At 50.2% G+C, this 27633-nt stretch overlaps 1 protein-coding gene across 6 annotated transcripts in view; it reads left to right on the top strand.

Annotated features, from left to right (window-relative positions):
• The window catches only part of SIDT1 (SID1 transmembrane family member 1), a 98904-nt gene extending 71685 nt beyond the window's left edge, over positions 1 to 27219 (top strand). For all 6 annotated transcript variants that reach the window (XM_039537267.1, XM_039537283.1, XM_039537258.1 and 3 more), the window contains 12 exons: positions 293 to 359; positions 1952 to 2025; positions 2805 to 2928; positions 4721 to 4838; positions 5572 to 5708; positions 9877 to 9985; positions 11466 to 11542; positions 13411 to 13457; positions 15744 to 15849; positions 16719 to 16829; positions 19327 to 19440; positions 21994 to 27219. In XM_039537267.1, coding sequence (XP_039393201.1) covers positions 293 to 359; positions 1952 to 2025; positions 2805 to 2928; positions 4721 to 4838; positions 5572 to 5708; positions 9877 to 9985; positions 11466 to 11542; positions 13411 to 13457; positions 15744 to 15849; positions 16719 to 16829; positions 19327 to 19440; positions 21994 to 22056 — 1147 coding nt within the window. In that variant the 3' untranslated portion in view covers positions 22057 to 27219. The remainder of the gene's footprint in view (positions 1 to 292; positions 360 to 1951; positions 2026 to 2804; positions 2929 to 4720; positions 4839 to 5571; positions 5709 to 9876; positions 9986 to 11465; positions 11543 to 13410; positions 13458 to 15743; positions 15850 to 16718; positions 16830 to 19326; positions 19441 to 21993) is intronic.
• Positions 27220 to 27633: the final 414 nt, after the last annotated feature.

The raw sequence follows: 27633 nt of genomic DNA on the forward strand, positions 1-27633 counted from the left end.
TCTGTTATTCCTCCTGCTCCTCTGGGAGGTAGGTGTATTGTTATCTCCATTTTACACATGGAGTGGGGTACACAGCAAGCCAGGGGTCGATCTGGGGAAGGAACCCAGGAGTCCTGACTCCCAGTCCACTGCTCTCCCCACCAGACACCACACTCTCCTTAAAGGGAAAGAGCCGGTGAGAAGTGGGGGAGGGGGGAACTGGGTGGAAGACCCATAAGTAGAGCTCAGACTCTGTTTTCGTGCATGCGGATGGCTGCGTTGCTGTGGTAACTGCTGCGCTCTCCCTCTGCAGGAACATCATCACAATCGCCGTGTTCTATGCACTGCCTGTGATCCAGCTGGTCATCACATACCAAACAGTGAGTGCTCCTCGGCTTGTCCTCGGCTTGACCCTCTTCTGTTCTTCCCCTAATGCTCTCTGAGGTTCAGCAATGTAGGTAACCCCAGAATCCAGCACTGTCTGGGTTAGGGGCTGAATGCTTCTAACTGCTGTCATTTGCAACCCCCTCCCCCCACTGCATCTAGCCAGTGTTTCCTGCATCTAGCCAGTTCAAATCCACTGCGAGCTCCTGGCAGAACATCCATCTCCTGGCGGGGCACCTGAAATGCCACACTCGGGTGTCAGCATTGCAAATGGTGAACTCAGCAAGTCTTCCAGCCCCACCAGCATGAGCCTCTGGTTGGTTGGTTTGCTTTGAGGGGGATGGGGATCCCTGTCATGGGCCAAATCCTGTTTGTATCAGTCCTTACTCAGGGACTGTATTATCTTAGCTGGCCCGCACCATGACATTTGAGTGCCTCCCAGTGCTATGAAGTGCCCACACAGATCTCTCTCTCTCTCTCTCTCTCTCATGGGCAGCACATGAGGCCAGCCCCGCAGCCCCACCACTACCCACCATCTATTGGAGCTCCAAGCCCCCCCCCCGCCACCCCTCCCCCAGTGGCTGGAGGAGCTGCTAGCTGGCCCCAGTGCTGAGTCACCTGTTGGCCTCCCGCTGGAGCTGAGCTCCCGCTGGCTTGGTGAAGTGTAGGCTGGGCCAGGGCTTGGCTTAGGGGTGGCTTAGCCTCCTCTGGCCTATTATACCTGCCACCCACGCTCACTCTCTCTCTGTGGTATTGTGGAATTGGTGAGAAAAGTGTGTTTTTTCACTGAGGTTCATTGTCACCATCCTGACGTGTTCCAGGAGCCAGTTCCACCTTCGTTGGCCAGTCACTGAGAAAGCTCCATCTCCTGTGCACGTGTGAGCCTTGGTCTTGAGGCTAACCATTCCTTTGTTCCAGTGATTGGGCTAAGCAGTCCCGGTCCGTTCCCCTAAGTATATTTTTGAGGCACTATTGTCTGGATCCGGTCACAAGGCAGTAACTATAAATACAGCCGTACCAGTGTCCAAACTTACCTGCCACATGGCCCAAAGCGCATAAACCAGGCAAATTAAAAACAATAAAGGAAAGTAAATGCTATAGACTGGAAGCCTGGATTCAGCAGATGGCCCCTGAGGCCCTGTCTGATGCATGGGCTGGCAGCTGAAGCTGGGCTAGTGAGGGATGGAAACCCTTCAGAAGCTCCCCCCTGTGGTCAGAAAGGTGCAGACACATCTGTGCTACAGCCCTGGCTCTTTAAAATTCATCCTGTGTTTCTTTAAAAGAAGGCACACGTCCAGCAGGACAAGAGCCAGGCCTGTGTGTTTGTTGTAAGTGCCTTAAATTCTATCTCAAGGCTTCAGTGTGACAGGGATGCTCAGTCCAAGACGCGTGTCTGTTAACTGTGAGTGGATTGTGACAGGCAGTTTTCTGGGCACAACACTAGGCTAGGTTGCAGACCGTGGTGGTGGTTGGCTACTGCTATGAAATGCTAATTCTATGCTCATCAGGTTCACTTTACCCTCCTCCTCAGCCTGTGCACGTTGCACTTCACCCCAGCTCTAACACCAGTTCCCCTTCCACTCCGCAGGTGGTGAACGTAACTGGTAACCAGGATATCTGCTACTATAACTTCCTCTGTGCTCATCCTCTGGGGGTCTTGAGGTGAGTGAACCCTTTGAATCCATTCGCTGGCTGGCTCACTTGGACCTAAGATTGATCCTCTTGGTGGTGCGTGCTGGAAGGGCATTGCTTTTCTTTAATACCCCTGTGGAGGGGGTCAGGGAAGGCAAGATTTTGTACCTGCCAAGCTTATGAAGTCAGTGTGAGGTCACCATACGTTCAGGGATGGGACTGGAGCCTCTCTGTGCAGTTGCTGGGGTGGCTTTCCACCGAGTTATATGAGAGAGACGCCCAGGGGCACACAGGGCAAACCCACCAAATTGCAGCTAAAGTCATTTTTCAGACCTTTTCATATGCATGCAAGTGAGCAGCGACTGTACGAAGGAGTACGGGTCAGACCTTTCATCCAGAGAAATGATCCATTTCAAACAGCAGTGCAGAAGTGCTCTGAGGCTTAGGAGTCCAGCATTGAGCCAAGCTGGATCTGTTGTACCTGGGTGTTGCCGCATGTTCAGCATGTAAAATCAACCCGTTTGTAGAGCTCTGCTGAAGACTTTGACTGCTTAGGGGCGGGACCCTTCACCCTGGCAAACCAAACCTTTCCACTGGCCTTTTACCCTTAGCTTATTTTAATTTGGATGATGTTCTGTGGCCTGTGTCATGCAGGGGAGCAGACCAGGGGATCACAATGGGCGTTTCTGGCACTAAGATTAATGGATTTACTGCCGGGGTGGATCACCTTGGGTGTGGGAAGATGTCCTCTGGGATGTTTAAAATATGTACTCGTGCCCCACAAATCCCTTAACTCCTCTTCCCTGCAGCGCTTTCAACAACGTCCTGAGCAACGTGGGTCATGTGTTGCTGGGCTGCCTCTTCCTGCTGATCGTGTTGCGCAGAGACATTCTCCACCGCCGTTCGCTGGAAGCCAAAGACCCCTACACGCTGGTACGGAATGTGCCCCCGCTCAGCCTTGGCAGGGGAGGAGGCTCTCTGCCTCTGCAGCAAGCAGAGAGAGCCCTGCGACTGGACTCCTTGCTGGGTCTGCATGGACAGAGGACAGTGAGCCCCTCGTCGGGGGGCAGCCGCATTCTGAGGCACGCGCCGGCTCTGTGCTCGTTGTAGCTGCGCGTTCCACATGGGTGCTGCTGTGGTGAAATGTTACCGCCTTTCAGGCAGCTGCCATGGCCGCCAACATCCGAGCTGGATGTTCTCCGTGCCCTCGAGGGAAGGAAAGGGGGTAGAGCCATTGTTCTAGTTAGCGCCCTGGGGGCAGTGAGAGGAGGGGTGCTTGAGGGATAGTCCCCGGACAAAGACCAAGCTTTGGATTTGTAATGTGGCCATCACCGCATGGCGTCCGGGTGCCAAACACGTCACTCCATGGAGCATTAATGCAGCGTGAATGAGAGCCTGCTCTCGGCCCTGCCAAAGGGACTGAGGAGTTCTGAGCAATCAGCTTTGGACGGAGAACCTCTCCTGTTAACCACAGGGTATTTTTTATTTTTTTAGAAGTCCAGAACATCCCCTGAGAAGAGCACAAAGCCACAGGGGGAGACCCGAACCTCTCCGCTCCTTTGTAAGGAGGTGGAGACAAGTCCATTTTATTCCACAGGAACTCGGCTGGCTCTGCTTTAGCTGCACTGAACAGGAAGCTTATTTTAACCATAGATCTAGGAAGCAACCAGTGCTTAATTTGTGCCCAGGCTGAGCCCCGGCACCTCTAGGCTTGGCAGTTCATAGCGCCGGCACCTCTGAGCTTGCTGCGTCAGTTATGAATGTAAAAAAAAAATTGCTTGAGGCCTAGCATCTCTTTCCATACAAATTAAGCACTGCTTCCAACTCTGGTCTTCTCAGATCCCAGCAAAGAGATGTTGTGTCTGCCCAGTATGTACATGGGTGACATTAGAGGCCGTAAGTACTGCCGGCAATGGCATTGATGCTTCAGTAGGTGGCGCTGTTCCTCCAATTCGGTTCTAAACAAGTACCCCGGTATGGTGTAGGGCAGGGGTTCTCAAACTGGGGGTCGGGACCCCTCAGGGGGTCACGAGGTTATTACATGGGGGGTCATGAACTGTCAGCTCCCACCCCAGATCCCGTTTTGAATCCAGCATTTTTGTGTTAAATATATTTAAGTGTTTTTGATTTATAAGGGGGGGGGGGGTCGCACTCGACGGCTTGCTATGTGAAAGGGGTCACCAGGACAAAAGTTTGAGAGCCACTGGTGTAGCAGATCTGTGTTCCTGGACTTTCAAAAGAGTCCTAAACTGGGTCCTGGCAAAGATCTCTTCTCAGAAGGGCTGGGGGCTCAATTCCCCACTGCCTTGCACCTGTGTTCTCATTTGCATCTGTGGAAAACGGGTGTAAAATGCTACTTGTCTGAGGTGATAGTGCCTTACACCGTGGTGTGCTCCATTTGCCTAGGTGTAAATCCCCACACAAGGGACAGGGGAGTGGGGAATCTGGGCTGGGGTTTTTCAGTGTCAGGATACTGACAAATTCCCCTGTGGTTAGCTGCATTCTGCCCCCTCAACCCTCCCTGCAGTTCCATCTGGCTGGGTCTTGGACTGCTAAGTAGCCTGGCAGTGTGCTGTTGTGTGCCATAGACACCCCAAAGGTGGCTACCCTTCATTGGAGTGGGAGTGTGTGTAAAATATAGTTTGAACTCCATAGGAATGTAAACTCTGATTAGGGAGGATATGACACTATGTCCCTTGTGTTCTCTTCCCTCCTCCTCTTCCAGGAATATGGAATCCCCAAACACTTTGGTCTCTTCTATGCCATGGGCATTGCTTTAATGATGGAAGGCGTTCTCAGTGCTTGTTACCATGTCTGCCCCAACTACTCTAATTTCCAGTTTGGTAAGTGGAGAACCCCAGCCAATAGAGAAACTTATGGGGAAGGAGGGCTCAGGTTTCACCCATTCAGGTTTGAAGCAGATCAGCCAAGTGGAACTTTGGCATCCCCCCCCCTCCCCCCGGGATGCTAGGCCTGCAGACCTCTTCCGAGTTTGCCCACTTGTTGGGTGTGCAGGGACCAGTTAGTGAATGATGTGTTTTTTTGTACTCCAGTTGATGATGCACTGTCCAGGTGACTGTGTTAGCACTCTGCTGGCAAGAACCATGATTCCCTTCAATTCTGGCACTCAGCGTTCAAAGATAGCGGAGACAAGGCCTACATTGTTTGCCTCTGAGGCCCTGACAGCTCCTGATTTACGCCCCCAGAAGATTCAGTGGCCCATGTATCTAACATGTGGACCTCAGCCCCACCAGGCTGGAAACTGTCTCCCTGTAGGTCAGTTTGTCTGTTCCCAGCAATAATCCCATGTGGCCCTGTGTTGCACTGGCATGTTCCAAGCACTTAATTCTTATTCTGCATTGGTTCACAGCACCCGGGGAGCTCACAGTGCAAATTGGAGAATGGCCAGAGCAAATTGACGGAGCTCCAGGGAGCTATACCTGCCAGCCAAGGGTCTGGCCCGTGGGCTCGGCCCTGATTTACAGACACTCTCTGAAAAGCCATCCCAGTCCCCTGGGCAGTGAGTAAGGAAAAACCCTCTCTGTCTTCATTCTCTCTATTCTCTTCCTTTCACAGACACCTCCTTCATGTACATGATTGCAGGACTCTGCATGCTCAAGCTTTACCAGACCCGCCACCCTGACATCAACGCCAGTGCTTACTCTGCTTACGCCTCCTTCGCCGTGGTCATTTGCCTGGCTGTCGTCGGAGTGGTATGGCTCTCTCCTACCCACTCTGCTCTCCAGGAAGGAGAAGCACTGACCCAGTGGAGAAAAAGTACAGGGGGAGGGGTGCATAGGGTAGTGGGGCCTGCAAAGTCTGCTGGCCCTTGGGTGAGCGTGACCAATACCGCAGGGCCTTGGCTCTCATTTTATCTTTGATAAATCATGGAAGATGGGAGAGATTCCAGAAGACTGGAAAAGGGCAAATACAGAGCCCATCTATAAAAAGGGAAATAAGGGCAATCTGGGGAATTACAGAGCAGTCAGCTTAACTTCTGTACCGGAAAGACAATGGAGCAAATAATTCAACAATCAATTTGCAAACATCTAGAAGATAATAAGGTGATAAGTAACAGCCAGCATGGATTTGTCAAGAACAAATCATGTCAAACCAACCCGATAGCTTTCTTTGACAGGGTAACAAGCCTTGTGGATGGGGGGAAGTGGTAGACGTGGTATATCTTGACTTTAGTAAAGCTTTTGATACTATCTCACATGACCTTCTCATAAACAAATTAGGGGAATGCTACCTAGATGGAGCTACTATAAGGTGGGTGCAAAACTGGTTGGGAAAACGTTCCCAGAGAGTAGCTATCAGGGGTTCACAGTCATGCTGGAAGGGCATAATGAGTGGAGTCCTGCAGGGATCAATTCTGGGTCTGGTTCTGTTCAATAGCTTCATCAGTGATTTAGATAATGGCATAGAGAGTACACTTATCAAGTTTGCAGATGATACCAAGCTGGCAGGGGTTGCAAGTGCTTTGGAGGATGGGATTAAAATTCAAAATGATCTGGACAAGCTGGAGAAATGGTCTGAAGTAAATAGGATGAAATTCAGTAAGGACAAATGCAAAGTCCTCCACTTAGGAAGGAACAATCAGTTACACACATACAAAATGGGAAATGACTGCCTAGGAAGGAGTACTATGGAGAGGGATCTGGGGGTCATAGTGGACCACAAGCTAAATATGAGTCAACAGTGTAACGCTGCTGCAAAAAAAAGCAAACATCATTCTGGGATGTATTAGCAGGAGTGTTGTAAGCAAGACACGAGAAGTAATTCTTCCGCTCTACTCTGCTCCGATTAGGCCTCAACTGGAATATTCTGTCTAGTTTGGGGCCCCACATTTCAGGAAAGATGTGGACAAATAGGAGAAAATCCAGAGAAGAGCAACAAAAATGATTAAAGGTCTAGAAAACATGACCTATGAGGGAAGACTGAAAAAATTGGGTTCGTTCAGTCTGGAAAAGAGAAGACTGAGAGGGGTCATGATAACAGTTTTCAAATACGTAAAAGGTTGTTACAAGGAGGAGGGAGGTAAATTGTTCTCATTAGCCTCTAAGGATAAGACAAGAAGCAATGGGCTTAAATTGCAGCAAGGGAGGTTTAGGTTGGACATTAGGAAAAACTTCCTAACTGTCACGGTAGTTAAGCACTGGAATAAATTGCCTAGGGAGGTTGTGGAATCTCCATCATTGGAGATTTTTAAGAGCACGTTAGATAAACACTTGTTAGGAATGGTTTAGATAATACTTAGTCCTGCCATGAGTGCAGGGGACTGGACTAGATGACCTCTCAAGGTCTTTTCCAGTCCTACGAATCTATGATTTTATAAAAGAGAAGCTTCTAATTTGTATGGCTGGGCAAGGGTGCTGGAGCAATTTGTATAGTGGGAGTGCTGAGAGCCATTGAACCCAACTGCAAACCCTTTATATGTTGGGAACCACTTCAAGCTAGGGAATGTGGCAGCACCCCTACTTCCAGTACCTATGTGGCTGGGAAGGAAACCACAAAGCTGTGAGCCGAGTGTAAATGGTGCGGCTGCTGCTGTTGCTCTTCTGGGCTTCCAGGGTGAGCTTCGTTCCCTCTGTTCAGCATCAGAGTGACTGGAAGAGTAGCAGTGATGGCCCCTTCTGACTCCTCCAGGCTCTTGGTTTCTCCTGTCTGGGACTCGCAGAGAGATGGGGGGGGGAGGGGGGAAATCAGTCTCCTGCAGGCTCAGCCTCCCCTCTGGCAAGCCTGCTCCTTCCCCCCGGGGGCTGGTCCTAAGGGAGAGCTGTTTAAGAAAAGACACACACACACACACACACACACACCCTAGAGATCTGGGGTCTGGCATAGGTTAAACAGGGAGGGAAAACGAGTAATAGCAGTGTCATGGTCTAATCACTAGTGTACGTGCTCCACCACAAAAGCCACCGCAGTGTGGGGTACAGGCTATTGCAGTTGGCAGGGCTCTCTCAGGAGAGGCCCAGGGCTAGAGTAATGGGGGGGGGAGGGAGGAGCTACAGGGCAGGAGTGAGGTGCATCTGCTCCTGGGGAGACCCAGGAGTGAAGCGGTAGGCGAGGCTTCAGGCCAGACTGGAGCGGTGGATGAGGCTACAAGTAAGGAACGCAGTGCATTGGCAGAGCGTGGGAGGGCCCAGGACTGGGATAGCAGGGGGTCGTGACTGGTATGAATCCCGGCACAGAGCTGTATATTTTATCACAGCATCTGAGCCTTTGACTGATTATTGCTTGAAAAGAGACACTTGGTTGGATCAAATGCTTTGTACCAGCTCCCTGCTTGGGTACAAGTCACCTGGCAGAAAGTACCAGGTAAGGGCTTGGAAATACAGAGCAAGTGATCACTCTGGGGAGTGGGGCTAGGGCTGCAATGGCAGAGGGGTCCAGGATTCAGGAGAGAGGCTTGTGCCCAGCCTATGCATGGCTCTGCCCACTGCCTCGCTTTCACGATCTCACGGCCCCGTGCAGGCCGCACTCAGAACCACGGCCATAAGGAGGTTCATGCCACACACGTCACACCTGGCCAGTCAGTGCTACTGAGGCGTTAGCTCACAGATGCTGTGAACCACTGAAATCCCTGGAGACAGGAGCCGCAGCAAGCAAGAGCAGCATGGAGGCCTAGCTGGGAGCTGTTGGGAGGAAGCCTCCCCTCAGTGCCACGTTATTCATTCACTGGGGTAACTGGTTTCCCCACTGAGCTTTCTCAGTCCCCTCCTGAATGCTGTAACATTTCAGTCAACACTGACAAAGCAAAATCAGCTTTGGGCCCTGGTTAACTCGCCAGAGGGGCTGTTACACTCGTAACCCCTGATTGCCTGGATTTTCTAATGTGAACCATTCATCCATGCTGCACTAGTACTCAGAGAGAGAGGAGCAAGGAGCCACATGGAATATGTGTGGAAAGCTACAGCGCTGCAACATTGAGGCTGATAGTTCAATCACACAGATCCTGGGAAATTCCAGTTCAAGCTTCCTGCAATCACTTTACTGCTGCCTCTGTACATGTATGCACTACAATAGGGTTTCATCGGGTGAACACGCAATGTTGGGTGATGGGACCTATGATCTGGCAAATAATACAAAGCAAACACAAATAAGGCATAGGATCCAATGACCCAATATACGGCTAGAGCAGGTAGCACTCTGTTTTCTCTGCATATGTTGTGAGATCATGTAGAGAAACCCCATGGTACTGCATGCACCCATGGGGCAGACATTGTACTGTGGGAATCTTACACTAGCTCTATATCTCCTGACTCCCTAATATACAATTAATATCTTAAAGTTTAATACTGCAGTGACACAGATCTTGTGCATCATTGCCAGCTCATAACTGAACATGTGGTAGTGCCTGCTGGACACTGAGTAGCTATGTCCTTTTGGTACTGAGAGAAATGTTATCTAGATGGCTGGGAAGGAATAAGGGCTTTGAGAATCTGTCCTCAGAAAGATCACACCTATCTCTGTCACTCGTGCTCTTTCTAGTGGTCAGCCTGTATATCAACAGGCTTCCTCTGACATGAAGTCTTCCCTGTGTTCTCTCCTTTGTGCATCTGCGGGGTCAAACACCTGGGAGTTATTTTGAGTCTGCACGCTTCAAGAGTGGCCCGCTTTCAGAGGCATTGAGCACCTGCGGCTCCCTTTTATTCGGGTTGGACGTGTGGGTGCTCAGCACCCCTGGAGAACCAGCTCACATTTATTTAGGTACCTAAATATGGATTTAGGAATCTGACTTTAGGTTTAATATTTTGGCCCTATCCTTTCGCAGGTTCTGTATTTGGCAAGCGTTTCTGAAAGCTGGGGAGGAGTTGGGGGCTGAACCACGGGTGGCGGTGCTTGAGAACCCACTGTTTTTCCTGTTTTTGCTCCCAGGTGTTTGGAAAGAACAAAGTGTGGTTTTGGGTCATCTTCTCAGTCATCCACATCGTGGCCTCGCTGGCTCTCAGCACCCAGATCTACTACATGGGCCGCTTCAAAATAGGTACGCCCAGTGGCTTGAGAGAAATGGGCTTTTTGCCCCAGGTGATTAAGTTCCTCTCACTCCCCACCCTGAATTGGGGCATGAGACTTAGTAACCACGGCAGCCTATGCCACCTCTGCAAAGTCAGTCTGGCTGCCAGCGCCTGTGCTCCAAGCCCAGGGAAATGCCACTCTCCTAACATTGTCTTCCTGTTCTGACACCCCTGCTGCCCGGCGCTGGGAGAGCTCAGCACAGTGATCCACTTTGTGGCACTCCAGCTACAGGGCTTCCAAGGATGCTGTTACAGGGACTCTCTGCCCAGAGTGTTTCTCTCTGTTATGTGGCGCCCAGAGGTGGTGCTGTACCTGGGAGCACTCCAGTATTCCTGGAGCTGTTAAACCACCCAGCGCTCATAGAGGCAGCTGGGAGGCGTCTGCTCTCCTACCTAGACCTGGAGGCCCCACACAGCTGTTGCGCTCCATTCATGAACCTCTTTCTCCTTTCTCTTCTGCTGTCCTTGGCCTCAGATGTCTCTGACACAGGTAACCAGCAGCTCCCTTTTCTTCCCTGTTTGGATTGAGTGAGCAGCAATGGAGCAAATGGACAGGGAACGTGTGTTCCTTGAGCCTGCTGTGTGGGTTCTTTAGGAGTGAAATGAGTGGCAGAGTGTGGGCCACATAGGGTGACCAGACAGCAAGTGTGAAAAATCAGGACGGGGTGGGAGGCAATAGGAGCCTATATAAGAAAAAATACCCAAAAATAGGGACTGTCCCTATAAAATGGGGACATCTGGTCACCCTAGGGCCACAGGAAGTGCACACGGCAGCAGAACCGTTTCCGTTGCACTGCAGCAAGGGGGCTGCGGTCGGAGCAGGCGCTCTGGACTCTGTGCCAGTTCCACACATGCCTCTGAAGGGGATGGGCCCGTGAGAATGTGGAACTGTCTGCCACAAACCCTCCAGTCAGGGCAGTGCAGTAGTTTCAGGGGCTGGAGGAGGAGCTGCCCTGCAGCCTGAGGGGAGGATTCCAGCCCCTTCAAGACCCTGCAGCCATTTTCTCTCTGGGTGGGACTGGATGAATCTTTCCCTAGGTGTAAATCCCTTAGGGAAGGGAAGTGTGGAGAGTGCTTGGCCTTTCCCTATGCCTCAGCACATACTCCTGCCTCCCTCTGAGGATCAGCCACAGAGTATGCCAGGTACATGCCGGGGGGACTCTTGGACAATCCCAAGGGGTGATAGGAGGGTGTTGAAACTGCATGGCCAAATACCATTCAGCTGACAGCTGCCTGTATTCCAGTGTGAATCATTGTGAGCTGCTGCACCAATGATTTGCTTCCCAAAGGGAGGGCAAAGCAATCCGGCTTGGTGAGTGTGGGCTTCCCATTTGCATGCCCTCCGCAGTTAGTGTCACCTTGCTCCCTGGGTAGCGATACCGTCTCACTGCCCCTGTCAGGGCTGCTCAGCTGGATACATTGGCTTTCCTGTCCTCTTATCTCCGGCAGACTTTGGGATTTTCCGCCGAGTTGTGATGGTGCTGTACACGGACTGTTTCCAGCAGTGCAGCCGGCCAATGTACATGGTAGGTGGTTTCCCGGGCCCCAGCCCATCCTTGGCAGTTACTCAGTTGCTGGCTAGGGAGAGGTTAAAGCTGTGCAGAGTGTGTGCAGACAGCACATGAGGCACTTCAAATGAGTGGACAAAGACTTCTTTGAAAACCCTCTCCAACAAAAAAAGCTTCTGTCCTTGGTCTGGAATTCCACATACTTTGTCCTGGGCCAGAGGAGGCTTTTGCAGGGAGTTTGAGGTGAATTGGTCAAGGAAGGGAGATATTTTTCTTGGTGGATTTTATTAAAATCTATCATTTGGAAGATGTTAGCAGAGGGAGGTCAGCATTGCATTCCGAACAGTCGCTGTCCTACAGCCCTACCCTGGGAAAGCCTGTTGTTGTTGTTTTTAGCTGTAGACGGGGCGGCTCTAGCTTTTTTGCCACCCCAAGCACAGCAGACAGGCTGCCTTCGGCGGCTTGCCTGCAGGAGGTCCACCGGTCCCACGGCTTCAGCATACCCGCCGCCGAATTGCCACCGAATCCACGGGACTGGCAGACCTCCCGCAGGCAAGCTGCCAAAGGCAGCCTGACTGCCACCTTCGCAGGGACCAGCAGGGTGCCCCCCGTGGCTTGCTGCCCCCGGCACATGCTTGAAGCGCTGGTGCTTGGAGCCGCCGCTGGGTGTTGAGCTACAGCCGCTGTTATTCCTGCCTCACCCTGGGAAGATGGCATTTTGCAGACGAAAACAAGATATGGTTGTTACCTAAGGCTGTAGCTACACTTAGCACTTCAAAGCGCTGCCGCGGCAGCGCTTTGAAGCGCTAAGTGTAGTCAAAGCACCAGCGTTGGGAGAAAGCTCTCCCAGCGCTGTCCGTACTCCACCTCCCTGTGGGGAATAACGGACAGCGCTGGGAGCCGCGCTCCCAGTGCTGGGGCTTTGACCACACTGGCGCTTTGCAGCGCCGCAATTTGCAGCGCTGGAGAGGGTGTGTTTTCACACCCTGCTGCAGCGCTGCAAATTTGTAAGTGTAGCCAAGCCCTAAGTGCCTTAAACTCACCTCTTGTCAGAGGCCGTTCAGCACTGACTACAGCCTGGCACCTCGTGTACCTTTATGGGCTGAGCCATTCCTGTCTGTCCCGGGTGACTGCATTTTTGAGCAGTTAGGCTCTGTTACTTTTTTAAAAGATGCTTCTTTTACTTCTCCAGGGACACAACAGACTATGAATTTCCCAAGCAGTCTATGACCACGTGGATCATAAGAAAACACTTTTAATTAGGAATAGAAATTCAGACCTACAACACCAAAACATTGAATGTGATGAAAGCAAGTCTAGGCTCAAAGGGACATCTTCCACTTAAAAAGTCTGCAGAGTTTTTCACCTGTTATAGTTGCTATAGTTAGTTACAAGAACTACCCAAGCCCACTGTAACTGAAAATGTCGGGGGCGGGGGAAGAGTTCACTTATGTGTTTGAAAGCACTTTGTGCTTAATCGTTTTCTCTGGTTCACTTGTGTAGTCAGTTCCTTTCTTTGTGTGAGAGAATTATTTAGGTTTTTTTTTTTAATAATTAGGAAAAATACTATTTGTAAAGCCACAAAAACTGACCAGGAGGTTCAGGGGCTCGTGCATTACCGGAAACATCTTGGAACTCCTTTTTAGATTTCCACTTAAAATCCATAAACATTGGAGTGATTTGTTTTCCTAGCACAAATGTTCACCAAAAAAAGGATGTGACAGTCACGCATTCATGTATTTGTGAGAGGCAAATTTTAAATCCATGAGAGTGAGTGTCTTGAACTGCCATGACAAACTTCTCTGCCTGCACTCTTTGCCATGTTTTGTATAGTATTGGTGAAGACTGAACGTTCATCATCAGTGATTATTGTGCCTTCTCCCCAGGACAGGATGGTGCTGCTCATTGTTGGAAACCTGGTCAACTGGTCCTTGTAAGTAGTAGGGGGGTGTGCGCATGTTTCAGCATTGATTTTTGTAGGTGGCTGGAATGGGGGTAGAAATGTAGTGGTCTCCGTGTGGGACTCTTTCAGATCCTTCTGTTGGAGTTCAGCAACCCTAAAGTGAAGGCGAGTTCCAGGCTTTATGGAGCTGAAACCAGGGGCATGACCCTGTTAGAGCTGAGAAGCTAAAATGGGTCAGGCCTGCTCAATGTGTACTTGGGAGACCTCCCACAAAACGGAGGTGCTGCAGACTGCAGTGTTGGTGGTTTTGTAGGTGGCACTTATCCGTCCCCTGTGGGTATGGCACGCTGTGCATGGGGTAGCCTACCCAAGCTAGCCTGAATCCAGCGAGTATGGCTAAGAACAGCAGTGGAGATGGTGCAGCGCAGGTTTCAGCGTAGGTAATACAAGGCCCAGGTACGTACTCGGCTCGCTAGACCTTACTGTGCGGTCGTCACTGCTGTTGTCACCATGCTAACTGTATTCAAGCTTGCCAGCCCCTGAACTGCTGGTGCTGTGTAGATGCACCCTGAGTCAGGACTCGTCCAGCGCCCTGACATGCTGTTAGACCATGTTGCTAGAGGGGCCAGTTTTTGGATGAGATTTAAATTAAATCCTGGCCTCTTGTTAAAGTTCCCTTGAAGCCTTTTCTCAAGCAAATTCCTTGTTAAAGCCTAGTTTGGGTGATTTCATTGTGCCTCCTTAAATCCGCCCTGCAGAATTCTTCATTTTAAGGTCAGGCTTGACAAAGCCCTGGCTGGGATGATTTAGTTGGGGGATTGGTCCTGCTTTGAGCAGGGGGTTGGACTAGATGACCTCCTGAGGTCCCTTCCAACCCTGAGATTCTATGATTCTATGATTTTCTGTCCCGCCTTAATTTCCTCCAACAGCCAGGATCACCAAAACGCATTGTGCACTGGCCACTCCCAGGGGTAAAAGTAAGTTAGGCCACTTACTGGTATGAGTGGGGGGGCTCTGACCCCCAGAAAGGGTGGGGCCTTGGGTGGAAGGGGCGGGGCTGGGGGGGTCAGCATCCCCAAACCAGCCCTTTCAAGCTGCCTGGCCCATGCCACCCAGGGCTCCTGTGTTGATTTAAAGGCCCTGGGGCTCCGGACTCCGCTGCTGGGCTGCCGACAGGGGAGGCAAAAGGGGCAGGGACATTTAAAGTGCTGCCGCAGCAGCAGCACTTTAATGTGGGCTGGGTATGGGCCGGTGCGGGTTCTTACCGGTACAGCTCCCTTTCACCCCTGCACCAGGGCTAGGGCGGGAACACTGGCGTAGCTTTGGCATAGCTGCAAATTTTCCTACGTGGAGGATGCTGCACTGTAAGGCAGCTTTCCACGAATGTTGTGCCCCTCGAGTGGTTCGGAAGAGACATACGCATGGCCGAAGATCTGGCCCTCTGATCACTGAAATGAAGCCACCTCTGGCTGCTTAATAGTCCATATCCATGGCACAACCACCCAGGAAAGGGAGCGAAGAAGAATCCAAATTCAACTGAAAAACAAGGGAGGAATTTATGGTGTCCGAATGTAACTTTTCAGCTGTAATGTAGCTCCTAGCTTATGCTCCTAGTCAATGTCCAGTGTAATTTTAACAGATAGTCTGTGTGCCCGATTGTTTGCGTGGATTGGATCTTCCAAACGGCAGCATGCCACAGGAAGATGGGACTGCAAAAGACAAGAAGTTGGCAGGGGCTCTGGGGCAGATGAAGGCCCTGAAACTACTTGAACGCCTTCATTTAAAACTGACTAGAGATTTCAGGCTGACTGGGAAGTGGATCCAAGTGGCAGATATCCCCTGCTGCCCGGTAGGGCCAGGGAGGAAGGGGGGCCTGCAAGCCAGTAAGAGGGGCAGCAGGGGGCGCGCTAGTCATTTCCTCTCACTCTCTTGTGCCCACTCACAGCTTCTGACTACGGAGCAGGAAAGACAAAATAGTGGCAAACAAGATGGGAAACCACAGAAGTGAGGGCAGGAGCGTGATATATGGGTTGGCTGCATGGGGGTGGGGAGAGGTGGACTAGGACACCGGAGTTCTGTTCTTAGCGCTTCCACCGATTCCCTGTGGCAAATCACTTCTCCCCAACCCTGCCTTAGTTTCTCATTTGTAAAATAGGACCTAGAGTATTTACCTGCCACCACAGAGGACTGTGAGGCCAAACCTGTGTCTGTCAAGTGTCCTGTGATAGCAGGAGCAGTGTGTGATTGATGCGTTCTGGAGTCTCCCTCCCCAGGGAGTTGGTTAATGTGTCTGTCTCTGTCCCTCCCTTCTCTCAGTGCTGTCTTTGGACTGGTGTATCGGCCAAGGGACTTTGCCTCCTACATGCTGGGGATCTTTATCTGTAACCTACTGCTGTATCTGGCCTTTTACATCATCATGAAGGTAAAGGAGGCAGCTCCTGCTGCCTGTTGTGCTCTTGGGGGTCTGCCCTTATTTCCTATGCCTTTCTGATGGGGGAGCAAAGACCTTTCATGCAGCAGTTCCTTGTGTCTCCACAACGCCTGCAGTGCAGTGTGAAGTGGGGCTGGCTGCCCAGTGTCTGCTCCGCTCGCTGCCCCTCTGATTGAAGTGTCAACTCCCTCTGGGGACTTGCTGACTGCAGTGTGGGGGGGCCTTGGTGTTGGGGCTGAGGGGGGGAGTCCATTGGCGATACATGATCAACTTTTTTTTACAGAAACATGGGGCAGCCCCACACATCAGTGCACTTTACTCTGTGGGGATTCCAGAGCACCTAGCCCCTAGGTTGCTGGGAGCAGGGGGTTCTGGGTAATTTCCACACAGGATGCCCTGCATTGAGGGATGCATTAGGAGGATAGGTTAAGCTGTTATAGCCTCAGCACTTGTGATTGCCCTGCCAAGGAACCATCGCAGGCAGCCCATCTTGGGTGGCTCAAACTGAGCTGGCATCAGCAAGAGGATGCAGAGCGTTGTACAGCATTGCAAGCCCGCCAGACGCTGCTTGTTCTGTCTCTTTGCAGAGTGCAGACTGGGCCTTAGATTCTCCCATAAGGACAATAAATGAAGCCAGAGCTTTCAGAAATGTGAAGAGGCAGATGATTTTCGGATCCGAAATTGAGAATAATAGATGCCCTGTGCTACTGACTACACCCTCCTGTTTTCAGGGGTGTGCTGGACCCAGCTCTGTGCCCTTTGCTGTGATTGTGTGCACAGCTGGATGGTTCCTGGAAAGGACAATATATGTTGCCTCCCTGGGCTGATTTTTCAGGCCTTGTTCCTTTTGATTGTTGCAGCTCCGCAGCTCTGAGAAGCTCCTGCCCATTCCACTGTTCTGCATCGTGGCTACAGCCGTGGTTTGGGCTGCAGCCCTTTACTTCTTCTTCCAGAACCTCAGCAGCTGGGAGGTAAAGGTCACACATCTATCTGTCTGGAGCCCCATCTCTCTGTCTCCTCTCTTCCTCCATCACTTCTGCTCCCTTTTCCTTCCCCCGTCCATACTTCTGAATATCCCTTTTTATCCTGCAAAAAAATGCGTTAGGAAAAGGCGTCTGGATCATTAATAACAGTAAATGGCAAAGAAAGGGCAAACTCCTTCAGTGCATTGGAAGGATGGGGACTATTACAGACGTGAGCCAAAAATAACTGACCCTAGCACAGGAATAGCCAAGCGCAACATGTACCACACTGTTGAGCCTGTGTGTTCCTTCTTAGGCTCCCATGAATTGAGAGGGTGGTGTGAAAGTGATCCAGAAAGAGCACTGGCTGTTGGTGGAGAGAGAAAATATAGCTGTGCCTTGGTAGGTCTGTAACATGAGATCTTGTAGAAGCTGACAGATCTAGAATTACTCCAGGTGGCTGTTTCTTTGGAGGGTGATGTCTTTTCTCCTGCTTCTGTTTGTACAGAGAGGGAAGATTTTTGTCTTTCTTTCTAGATTCTCCTATGTTCTGAATGCTCACCGTGCAGCATTCATGGCCCCTGAACACAGTGTTCATACAGAATATTGATTTAAGATTTTGGTCTGGAGGAAGCACAGAGCAGCTGATAAAGAAGTTAGCTTGTATGCAGTGGTGGTGTAGCTGTGTCAGTCCCAGGATATTAGAGAGACAAGATGGGCGAGATAACATCTTGTATTGGACCAACTTCCATTGGTGAGAGAGACGAGCTTTCCAGCTTACACAGAGCTCTTCTTCAGGTCTGGGAATAGGGTTGCCAATTTTGGTTGGACGTATTCCTGGAGGTTTCATCACTCTGTGTGACTCAAAAGCTTCCAACAGAAGTTGGTCCAGTAAGATATTATTTTACCCAGCTTGTTTCTCCAAAGTTTGTTAGGCTCAGTTTGCCACAAGGAGCTAGAGATGGAGACTTTCTTTAGTAGGTCAAAAAGAACAGGAGTACTTGTGGCACCTTAGAGACTAACAAATGTATTTGAACATAAGCTTTCGTGGGCTAAAACCCACTTCATCAGATGCATGCATTGGAAAATACAGTAGGAAGATATATATATACACAGAGAATGTGGAAAAAATGGGTGTTGCCACACCAGCTGTAACGAGGGTAATTAATTAAGGTGAGCTATTATCAGCAGGAGAAAAAAAACATTTGTAGTGATAATCAGGGTGGCCCATTTCCAACAGTTGACAAGAAGGTGTGAGTAACAGTAGGGGGAAAAAATTAGAGAGGCTGCACTATGGAGCAGTGAGATCTTTTCTGGGTTGGTAACCACAGAGGGCAGAAATTTCTCTGAATGCTTCTAAGTCATTGTGCACATCTCTTACCTGCATAATGTTAAAAATCTCATAGATCCAGATCCCTGTGCAGCTGTAGTGCTCTCAGTATTGAGACCGTGATGGTGTTGCCTGCACATGGAAGATCTCGTTGAAGTGGAAAGTTTGAACGGCTGTTTTCAGTGGTGTCGGGGTTAAGGGATAAAGACTGATAGGTGGGAAATCATAGTCACTGTTAGACTTTCTGTGCGACCTATAAGCTAAAGGTGTCTGTAGTCCAGGAGTTGAGGTCTGCAGCGGGGGCAGTGCTTGTGCGTGGAGGCAGCAAGCAGAGCTGCTTGCTGGACCTCTGCCTAGGAGCAGCCAGGACAGGTCGCCACTTGTCGGGAGCTGCCTGAGGTGAATGGCCCCTGGATCCGGCACCCCGCACCCTGGCCTGTGCCCCAAGTCCCTGCCAGCCCCATGCCAATCAGACTATAAACTAGACTTTCAATGAAGATCATAAATGCTGGTTTACAGAGCTTTCTGGTTGGTGAAGTGCCGGATAAAACAGTGTTTACTGTATAAAGGAGAGACTGAGTGGGAAGGGAAACAGGACCGACGTCACTGGGCAGGTCAGTGACACAGCTGGGTATCTGAAAGCTGAAAGTGAACAAGCTTGAGAGTAGATCTCAGGTGCACATTTTTAACAGTGAGGGTCACTACCATTGGAACAAGTTACCTGGGGTTTTGGTGGATTCTCCCTCTCTGCAAGATAAGTTGTAACTTGACCAGAATTACTGGGGAAATTCTATGGCCTGTTTTATACCAGGTGTCAGACTAGATGGTCACCACGGTGCTTTCTGCCCTTGGAAGCTATGAATCTGGGAGTAGAACGCATGTCTGCAGACTCCAAGTCCAGTGTTCTACCCCTCTCTGTCTCCTCATGCTACCTCCTCACTCTCTCTCCTTCACGTTCTCTGCCCCCTCACTCTTACTAAACAGACGCCTCTCCCCGGTGCAGCTCTTTGGTTTGACATCCCACATGGTGCCAAAGGGTTAGGCCGGGGGAGTTTTGTGAAGTGTTCGGATGGGTGATGCCAGCAGTGTGCCATCCAAGTGTCTGTCCTGTCTCTCTGTGTGAGAGAGAGGATATGGGAGCCTGCTCCTCCTCAGCCCTCTGCCCTCTCTCCCTAGGAGACCCCGGCGGAATCCCGAGAGAAGAATCGCCCGTGCATCCTGCTGGGCTTCTTTGATGACCATGACGTCTGGCACTTCCTCTCAGCAGCCGCCTTGTTCTTCTCCTTCTTGGTGAGCTTCTCTTACTCCATCTCTTGCCCATTCCCTTCCACTTCTCTCTCCTGCTCATGTTCATCTCTCAGTCTTCCCCCACTGCTCCCCATCCCCATCTTTCTTCTATTTCAGTCTAGCTGGGGCACATATGTAGCCTTGGCCGTGCTGGCACCTAGTGGTGTTGTGCTACTTCCTGACCCCTGTGCGCACAGCCTGCTTCTGGGGAGCATCAACCCCATCCTTGACTTGTCTTTCCACCTGCACTGCTCCTGAGACTACCCCTGCAAGGGGATGCTCCAACGCCGAGTTCAACAGCCCTGTCTCCTGCTCTGATTGGGTTGGCTCGTTTTCCACCCCGACCCCAATCCATTCTTTTCATGACTTCCTGGCCTGGAGTCCCCTGGAGGATTGTGGCTGATGCAGCCATAATGTGGCGGAGGGACATTGTCCTTGTTCTCCCCCCATCTGAGACTCCCTCTTTGTCAGCTGTCGCACTAGCACCCAGGAGGGACCCCAGTGAAGCCCCTAGTATGGAGCTTTAGCCACTCCTGGGCTTCCCTAACGCAAAGCGGCAGGTAAGTTGTATTTGCCAACTGGACTAAACTTGCTGCCCTTCCTGACCTTGCTGTGCAATGCCAAAGGCTGCGCTGCCCCTTGAGGTGGGAGAACAAACTGTCCTTGGGCTGGGGGAGTGTCATAGGTTTCTCCCCCACTTGGAGCTTTTGGGTTCACAAGATGGGGACCTGCATGGACTCCCCTAAACTAAAACCCTAGTTTAGATCTGATGCGCTGTCACCAGTCAGTTTTCTAAGTGTCTGACACACTGCCTGTTCCCCCAAACTTTCCCTGGGGAACATCCCTGAATCTCTACACACAGGGAAGCAGCCCACTTCCCCCCTCCCTCTCTCCTAGCCACTCTGGAGAGATACACACAGATTCAACTCTGTGAATCACCCTCAGGAGGAACTCACTCTTCCCCCCTCCCCTTCCCTTGAATCTCCACAAGAGAAGGAATTAACCAAGTCCAAAGAAAAGAAAAGAATTTATTAAAAAGAAGAAAAAAGAAGTACACTATCTCTGTAATACCAGGATGGAACAATACACAGAGTCTAAATTATAAACCTGGAGAGAATTCCCCTCCTCCTTTCTTTCTCAGTAAAAGCAAAGTAACAGCAAACAGGAATAAAGAATTTCTCCAGCAAACACACAATTGCAAATGTAGAAATCAAATTATAAGACTAATCCGCCTTTCTAATTAATACTCACTATTGGATAGTAGGAACTACTCCAGGAGAACTTGGAGACATGTCTGGCCTCTCTTAGATCCAAAGAGAGAACACAGGGCCAACAAGGAACACAGACAAAGGCTTCCCTCCACAGAGATTTGAAATTATTCTGTCCCTTGATTGGTCCTCTGGTCAGGTGTTTCTCAGGTTACTGAGCTTGTTAACCCTTTCCAGGTAAAAGAGACCTTAACCCTGATCTGTTTATTTATGACAGGGAGGGAGAGAGGTTGAGCCCTTGTCCCCCTGCTGCCTCTCCCCTGCCCCTCCTGAAGCGCTGCGCACAGTCAGGGGAAGCAGCCAGTTTTGTTTCCTACCCAGCCGTGCGGTGCCTAGTGCTGCCCTGGTGGCGTTTGATTTCCTGGTGTGTTGGCTTTTCTTACGACTTCAGTGCTGGTGAAAAGTGCTGGGCTCTGTCCTGGGCAGAGAAGCCCTCTAGTCTGCAGCCGCAGAGCAAGTGCAGGCTGGGCAGAAGCACAACAAGCTCCCACCACACCACCTCGCTCTGAGGATCGTCTCTGTCAAGGGAAGGGCAGAGTTCAGTCTCCACAGCCAGGGCCGGTGCAAGGATGTTTCGCGCCCTAGGCAAAACTTCCATCTTGCACCCTCCCCTGTCCCCGAGCCCCCGCCCTGAGGCGCCCCCCACCCCCCCGCGGCAGCTCCCCTCCTCCACCCTGAGGCACCCCCCCTGCCCCAGCTCACCCCTGCTCCGCCTCCACCCCAAGCACACTGTCGCTGCTTCACTTCTCCCGCCTCCCAGGCTTGCAGCGCCTAAGCTGATGGGTGACACAAGCCTGGGAGGTGGGAGAAGTGAAGCAGCCATGGCGTGCTCGGGGCGGAGGCGGGGCAGGGGTGAACTGAGGCGGGGAGTTCCCCTGCGTGCTGCCCCCCCCCTACTTGCTGCAGGAGGCCCTCCCCGCGCTCCCCTGCCCCAGCTCCCTCCGCCTAAATGCCGGCGGCGACCAGGGTGGCCGAAGATCTGGCCGCCGCGGTCGCTGCCAAAGAAAATGGCACCCCCCCCAAATCCCAGAGCCCTAGGCAACCGCCTAGGTCGCCTAAATGGTTGCACTGATCCTGTCCACAGCCCATTTTGGCCCCAACCTCTCTGCTGAGGCAACTGACGAGGGGCCAGCCAGTGCCCATTCAGATGTTTTTTTTTGTGAGGGGCGGGGGCACCTGTGTCGCTGCTGGGAAGTGGCCTGAGCTCCCCCATCTCATGCCAAGCAGCTGGCAGTTAAAGCTGTGGCGCGCGCAGGAGCTGTGTGATGATCTCTCCCTCTCGCTTTAGGTTCTGTTAACGCTGGATGATGACCTGGATTCCGTGCGCAGAGACAAGATCCCTGTGTTCTGAGCAATGGGAGCCGGGGTGGGGATGGAGTTCTTCATTCTGCTCGGTGGAAGGAGCAGAGCCGGCAGCCAGCATTGTCTGGGGGGAATGAACCTCCTGTTGTACAAACAGCACTGACAAACAACCCAGCCAGGCGGAGAGGGAGGAGCAGATAGATCCCACACCAGCAAAGAGGAGCTTTCTGTAATTGAGGCAGACAGAGCCCTGCCTGTTCCTCCTCCCTGCCACTCACTGGATCAGATGTGGCCATCCAGCATCCTCGAGTCCGGTGCAAGGCAGATGAGCAGTGCTTTGGCTGGAAGTCACGCAGGAGTGAGGGAGCTGTGGCCATGTGCATTAAGGGTAGTATGTTCCTCCAGGGGTGACTTAAACTGTGTTCACCTTCTCCTGCAACCTCTGCCGCCCTGAGAAAAGCCACCCAGCAGTCCTGAGCTGCCCCAGGGAGCAGTCTCTTTCTCTCACTCACTGCCTGGCACCAACCCCAGCAGTGCAATGGGACATGACACAGCAAGCCCCTCGGATGGGGAAGAGCAGCTGACACTAGCTCTTGACTCCTTTATCTGCCTTTGTGTTGTGTTGCACGTTCTCTCCCATGAGTATGGTCGTCCGGGGCAATGCAGGTCCCCGTCACGTTTGTAGCTGTTCTCTGCACCCCACGGGCCACTACCGTCAACGCTGCTCCTCTCTGCATCTGACCACGTCCATGGGCCCCTGCAGCCTGCACCGGGGAGGTGTTAGCTCTCACCTTGTGCCAGCCTGAGGAGCGCCTGCTGGGGCTACAGGTAGCAAACAGAGGCCAGGCTCAAATCTCTAGCCCCAGCCTTAAGCTTGAGCTACTTCATCCTGCAGCTGGAAGAACCTCAGGCCAGGGAAGAGCAATGGGCCGAATGAACTGTTCCACCTGAAAAAGCAACAACCCTGGGAGATGATGCTCCACTGCGGTGGGCTCCTAGTACCCACGTTCTGGCAGCCCCAGATGCTGATGTGTTCGCGCCTCCTTGGCCTCCCTCCCTGTGCTTTTTGGTGGAGGAAGAGTTCATGGTTGGCTCTTGCCTGGAGACCAGTTCCCTAGTAGCTCCCCTCTTGCATCTGAAATGACATCCTGTGACCCTAACACCGCTACTCTGCATCAGAGCTCTCCCTTTGCTGGCCACTCCCGACGTGGGTGTTTAGAAAAGGGAGCTGTGGAATTACAGCCTAGTGCAGTCATGCATCAGGGCCTTGTCCTGTTCGTACCGGTGGCACTTTTGCTATTGACTTCAGTGAGAGCAGGCCCATAGCAAAGAAGCTCCTTATGAATCTCAGTCTTTCAGGGCTTCTGAATTTACAACCAATCATTTGCTCTGGACTGAAAGCTAGCAAAGACGGCTCCTACCACAGGAGAGAAATGTCAGTTTAATAAAATTCTGAACCAAACATTATTTCCCCTCAGCCCTGCTGCAGCTACAACCTAGCTTCTGGATTTTTGTTAACGGATTTGCATTTTTACTGTTGGTAGAATTGCCACATCATTTAAAAACAAGAACAAGGTGTGAAATGTTGCAGGTGGTGTGGCCGAAAGGTGACCTACGTTGCTAATTTTGAATTTTAAAATAGTATCAATTACTGAGGCCTCCTGCAACTTTTTAAAAAAGTTGCTATTGGAGTATTGTTGAATTGTCAAAAAGGGGAGTGTGTGTGGGGTGGGGGTGTTTAATTCTATGGTAACTATTGCACAGAGGCCCTGGGCTGCTAGCATTTACTTTGGGGAAAAAGTCTACGGTGAAGCTGTGATCTGAAGTGTCCCGCTCCTAGAAGATGTCATATTAATTGGTTGAAATTTAAGACCACAAATAAATGAGGGTTTTTTCTAATTCCCAGCCCTCTACCTTCAAGCTGGGTTCTTCTTATCTTGCGCATTAGAACCGCTAAGAAAAGTTGTGCAGACCCAATTCTGCCCTTACCTATACCTGTACAATCACACTGCTGGCAGTGGGCATAATTAAGAGTAGAAACTTGGGTTGAAGGTTTCTCACATTGGGTACCCAAAATCAGTGACCCCTTTTGAAAAGGTCGGTCTAATGTTTTGGCTAAACTGGGGGAAAGAAACTGCAACCTCCTCAACTGTTCGCCCGTCAGTTTATTTCACTGCTGGCAGAGGTGAACTTGTTGGACTGTGAATAATCCACATCTGTTACAAAATCTCCCAACAGCTCTCACCATATGTTCTTTGTTTAGAATAAATGACAGTCCATGATCTGCTGCCCAATGGAACAAAGCTGCAGAGGCGGAGGAGACTAATATGAATGAGGGAGAAACAGGTTCAGGAAGGTCCCTAATAGGGTATATATATATATATATATATAGTTTTGGACAGTAAGATCCTATATTACCTGTAGTAAGGGGGAGCTTTTACATGTATAAAGTTCATGCGAACAGCCTTAGACGTAGCCCTAACTGTGGCCCTCTGGTGCTACCCTAAGCAGTATCTGAACATCCCTCTACTTTGACTTACTTAGTAAGGAACTCACCGACAGAAATTGGTCCAATAAAAGCTATTACCTCCCCGTCCTTGTCCCTCTAATATCCTGGGTGCACCATGGCTACAGCCACACAGCAGCCACCAGCTCAGTCAGAGGGGGACACCCCTCTGGGAGAGCAGGAAGCCATGACAGAGCTGGGTGCAGGCGGACACGTGGTGGCCCTGCTCTCAATTAGACCAGGCTAGTGAATCCTTCTCCTAGTCTCGCTACACCATCCAGGTGGACAGCCAGCCGCTGAGCGCGCACTGGCAGAGCTCAGGTCTTTCTGAGGACAGAGAGCAGCTTCCGTCGGAGGCTCACTTGGCTCAGGTCTCACTGATCCAGCTCAGCTAGACATAAGCCCTACACTGAGTGTAACTTCAAAACAATTGCTAGGATGAGGACGATTAGGACTGTAAGTCCTTTTCCCCACTCCCATCACCCTGCTTCCCCCCACTCCAGCTAACATAGGGCTGTCATCTCACCCTTGCAGTCAGAGCTTGTGCTTAGACAATGGGCAACAAGGGCCTTGCTCTCATGCATGTATATAGTTATATTGTGGCTCTGGCACAACCACATGGGGCCAATTACATTCCCTGCTGGGCACCATGGTACCAGCCAGCTAGTGCCAACTTGGAGAAGGAGGCGAGTAGATGTCAGCGCAACAGTTGGAGGGACTGACATAGAAACATTAAAAGTGCTACCCATTCAGTTTGGCTAAATGATAAATCAAGGGGCACATGAGCCTACTGTGCAAATGTGAAGAGTATAACCACAAAGGAGGAAGAGGAGTTACATAGCAGAGTGTGGGAGAGAGCTAGTTTGAAGCTAGCTTAAGCAGCACCTGCTCTGCTTGCTGGCTTTTGTGGCTCCCATTCTTGGGCACCTATATTGGCCCCTGCATTGTTGGCAAACCTGGGCACCTAACTTAGAGTGTGAAGTCCACTGGATAGGAGGGTGCCTAGATGTTAGGTGGTGTAAATACTCAGCCTAAGTCTCCCTTGTCACTCTCATCCTAGGTAATCTACCCAATAGGTGTTTCCCACCTGTCAACCCTTTTGGCATCCTCCCCTCTTTTAAACTATCTGCAGTCCTTTATTTTCTCTGTTGAATTTACACGTAGACTTAAAATACAAACAGAAAGCAGTTGAGAGAAGCTACTTCCTAGTGGTTGCAGCGGGTACTTTATTTCCCCTACTTCTTACTGGGCTTCTGTTCTTTTTCGTTTCTAATCTGTTTGGAGTTTGTGCATTTGTGAAACAGTAAGATGTGAACAGGCATTGCACTTAGGCATTGCACGATAGACCCTCAGTCAAGGAGTGGTAGGGTGGACTGATGTGAGCCAGCTGAGAAGTGCAATGAACTCTATAGGATACAGGCTGGATTTAGTACAGTTCAGAAATGAAACTTACATTATCCATATGTAGAAAAAGCAATCAGATCATCCAGGAGAACTCAGAGAAAAGGCTATGCACAACCACCAATGGAACAGGGGGAGAGACTACAGCCATCTGAAGCCAGTTACCAGCAAGAGAGAAGAGTTTATGTAACTAGAAGGGGATGCAATATTCAAAGAAAACTTAATTATCAAGGCTGAATACTAAGGAAACTTCCTGAGAGTGAGAGATACAAAGGAGAGGAAGGGAACAGTCTTCCAGGGGAAGAGGGAAGCCCCATTGCTTGGGACATTTAAAACTAGACTAAGCAAAGCATAAGCATACACATCATAGGAAACAATCCCGCCCTGGCCCGAAGGGTGGGAAATAAACAAGGAGATCCACTGATCTTTCCCATCTCTGATTTGTACGATTTAATGCGGATTTTGTGGGCAGGATTCTACAGTCAGAATGGCAAGCTCTCTTTGCTGCCAACATTCCAATCCAGCTCACCTAAATTTAGGAACCAAATGTCAATCAAATATACTTTATCTCCAATCAACTGAGGTCCTTTGTGTGCAAGGTGCTTGTAGCAGGCAGATTTTCTCCACAACTTCAGCAGCTGTGTTTGCAGCAGTAGCAAGCGAAAGCTGCTCCATCTCATTGCACACTATTGCTGGAGGGCCTTGAAACCTCAGTCACAAAGGAAGGACTACTGCTACTAACAGAAACCAAACAGAAATGGAAGAGCAGATGAGAAATGTAGTGCCTCATTCTGGTGCTTTTGCACTGGAGAACAGTTGAGAAAATCCATGGGTTTGCTACAAGTGAGTCTATGCAGCTGAAGTGGGGTTTTTTTACCCACAAAAGCTTATGCCAAAATAAATCTGATAGTCTTTAAGGTGCCACTGGACTCCTTGTTTTTACAAGTGAGAGTGTCCCTAAAAAAAAATCACCTCTGGAATTTCCTGAGCTTCAAATGTTTAATTTTTTTAAAAAGTATTAAGAAAAATTAATTTACAACTTTGTTTTTTCTAGAAACTTGATATATTCTAAACATCGTCCAAAAAGAACACAGTACACAAACAGTAATTTTCAATTTTTTTAATAAAATACTATAATGTTCATATCTATACAAATAATTATTACAACCATTAAACAAAGTGTTACATTTAACAATAAAAATCTCAGAACTTTGAACAAGATCATGGTTTGGGATATTTACACCTGAAAGCAACACATTTGTAAAAAGATGTCAAAATAAACAGAACAAGATCTTATTTACAATTGCAAGATGTTCCTGATCATGTTTATTATACATTTCTGCTCTGGAGTTCCTTTTTCCCTTACAAAATAGTAGTGGGAGTTTCCACTGGGACTATAACCAGGTAATGTACAGCTTGGAGCCGATTGTATACAGCAGAAAATTCTGGAGTATAAATAAAAATATTATGTTATGGAAATCAAGAGCATCTTTGATTACTTTCCTGTGGTGAAATCCATATTGGCATTCCTTCTCCCTGTGTTTGTGGGGAAATGGGTACTGTACATTATCATTTTAGTCATCCCCATGTTTATGGGCTATGCAAGAGAATGGCATGACAAAGTTGGAGTCTATATTAAGATTGGGAAAATGGGACAATGTAGTGAGGGATAGCGAAATACCTAAACTTCTCTTATGCGGCATAGTTGTGTGTCCACAC

Source organism: Mauremys reevesii, linkage group 1 (assembly GCF_016161935.1).
Source record: "Mauremys reevesii isolate NIE-2019 linkage group 1, ASM1616193v1, whole genome shotgun sequence".
NCBI lineage: Eukaryota > Metazoa > Chordata > Testudines > Geoemydidae > Mauremys > Mauremys reevesii.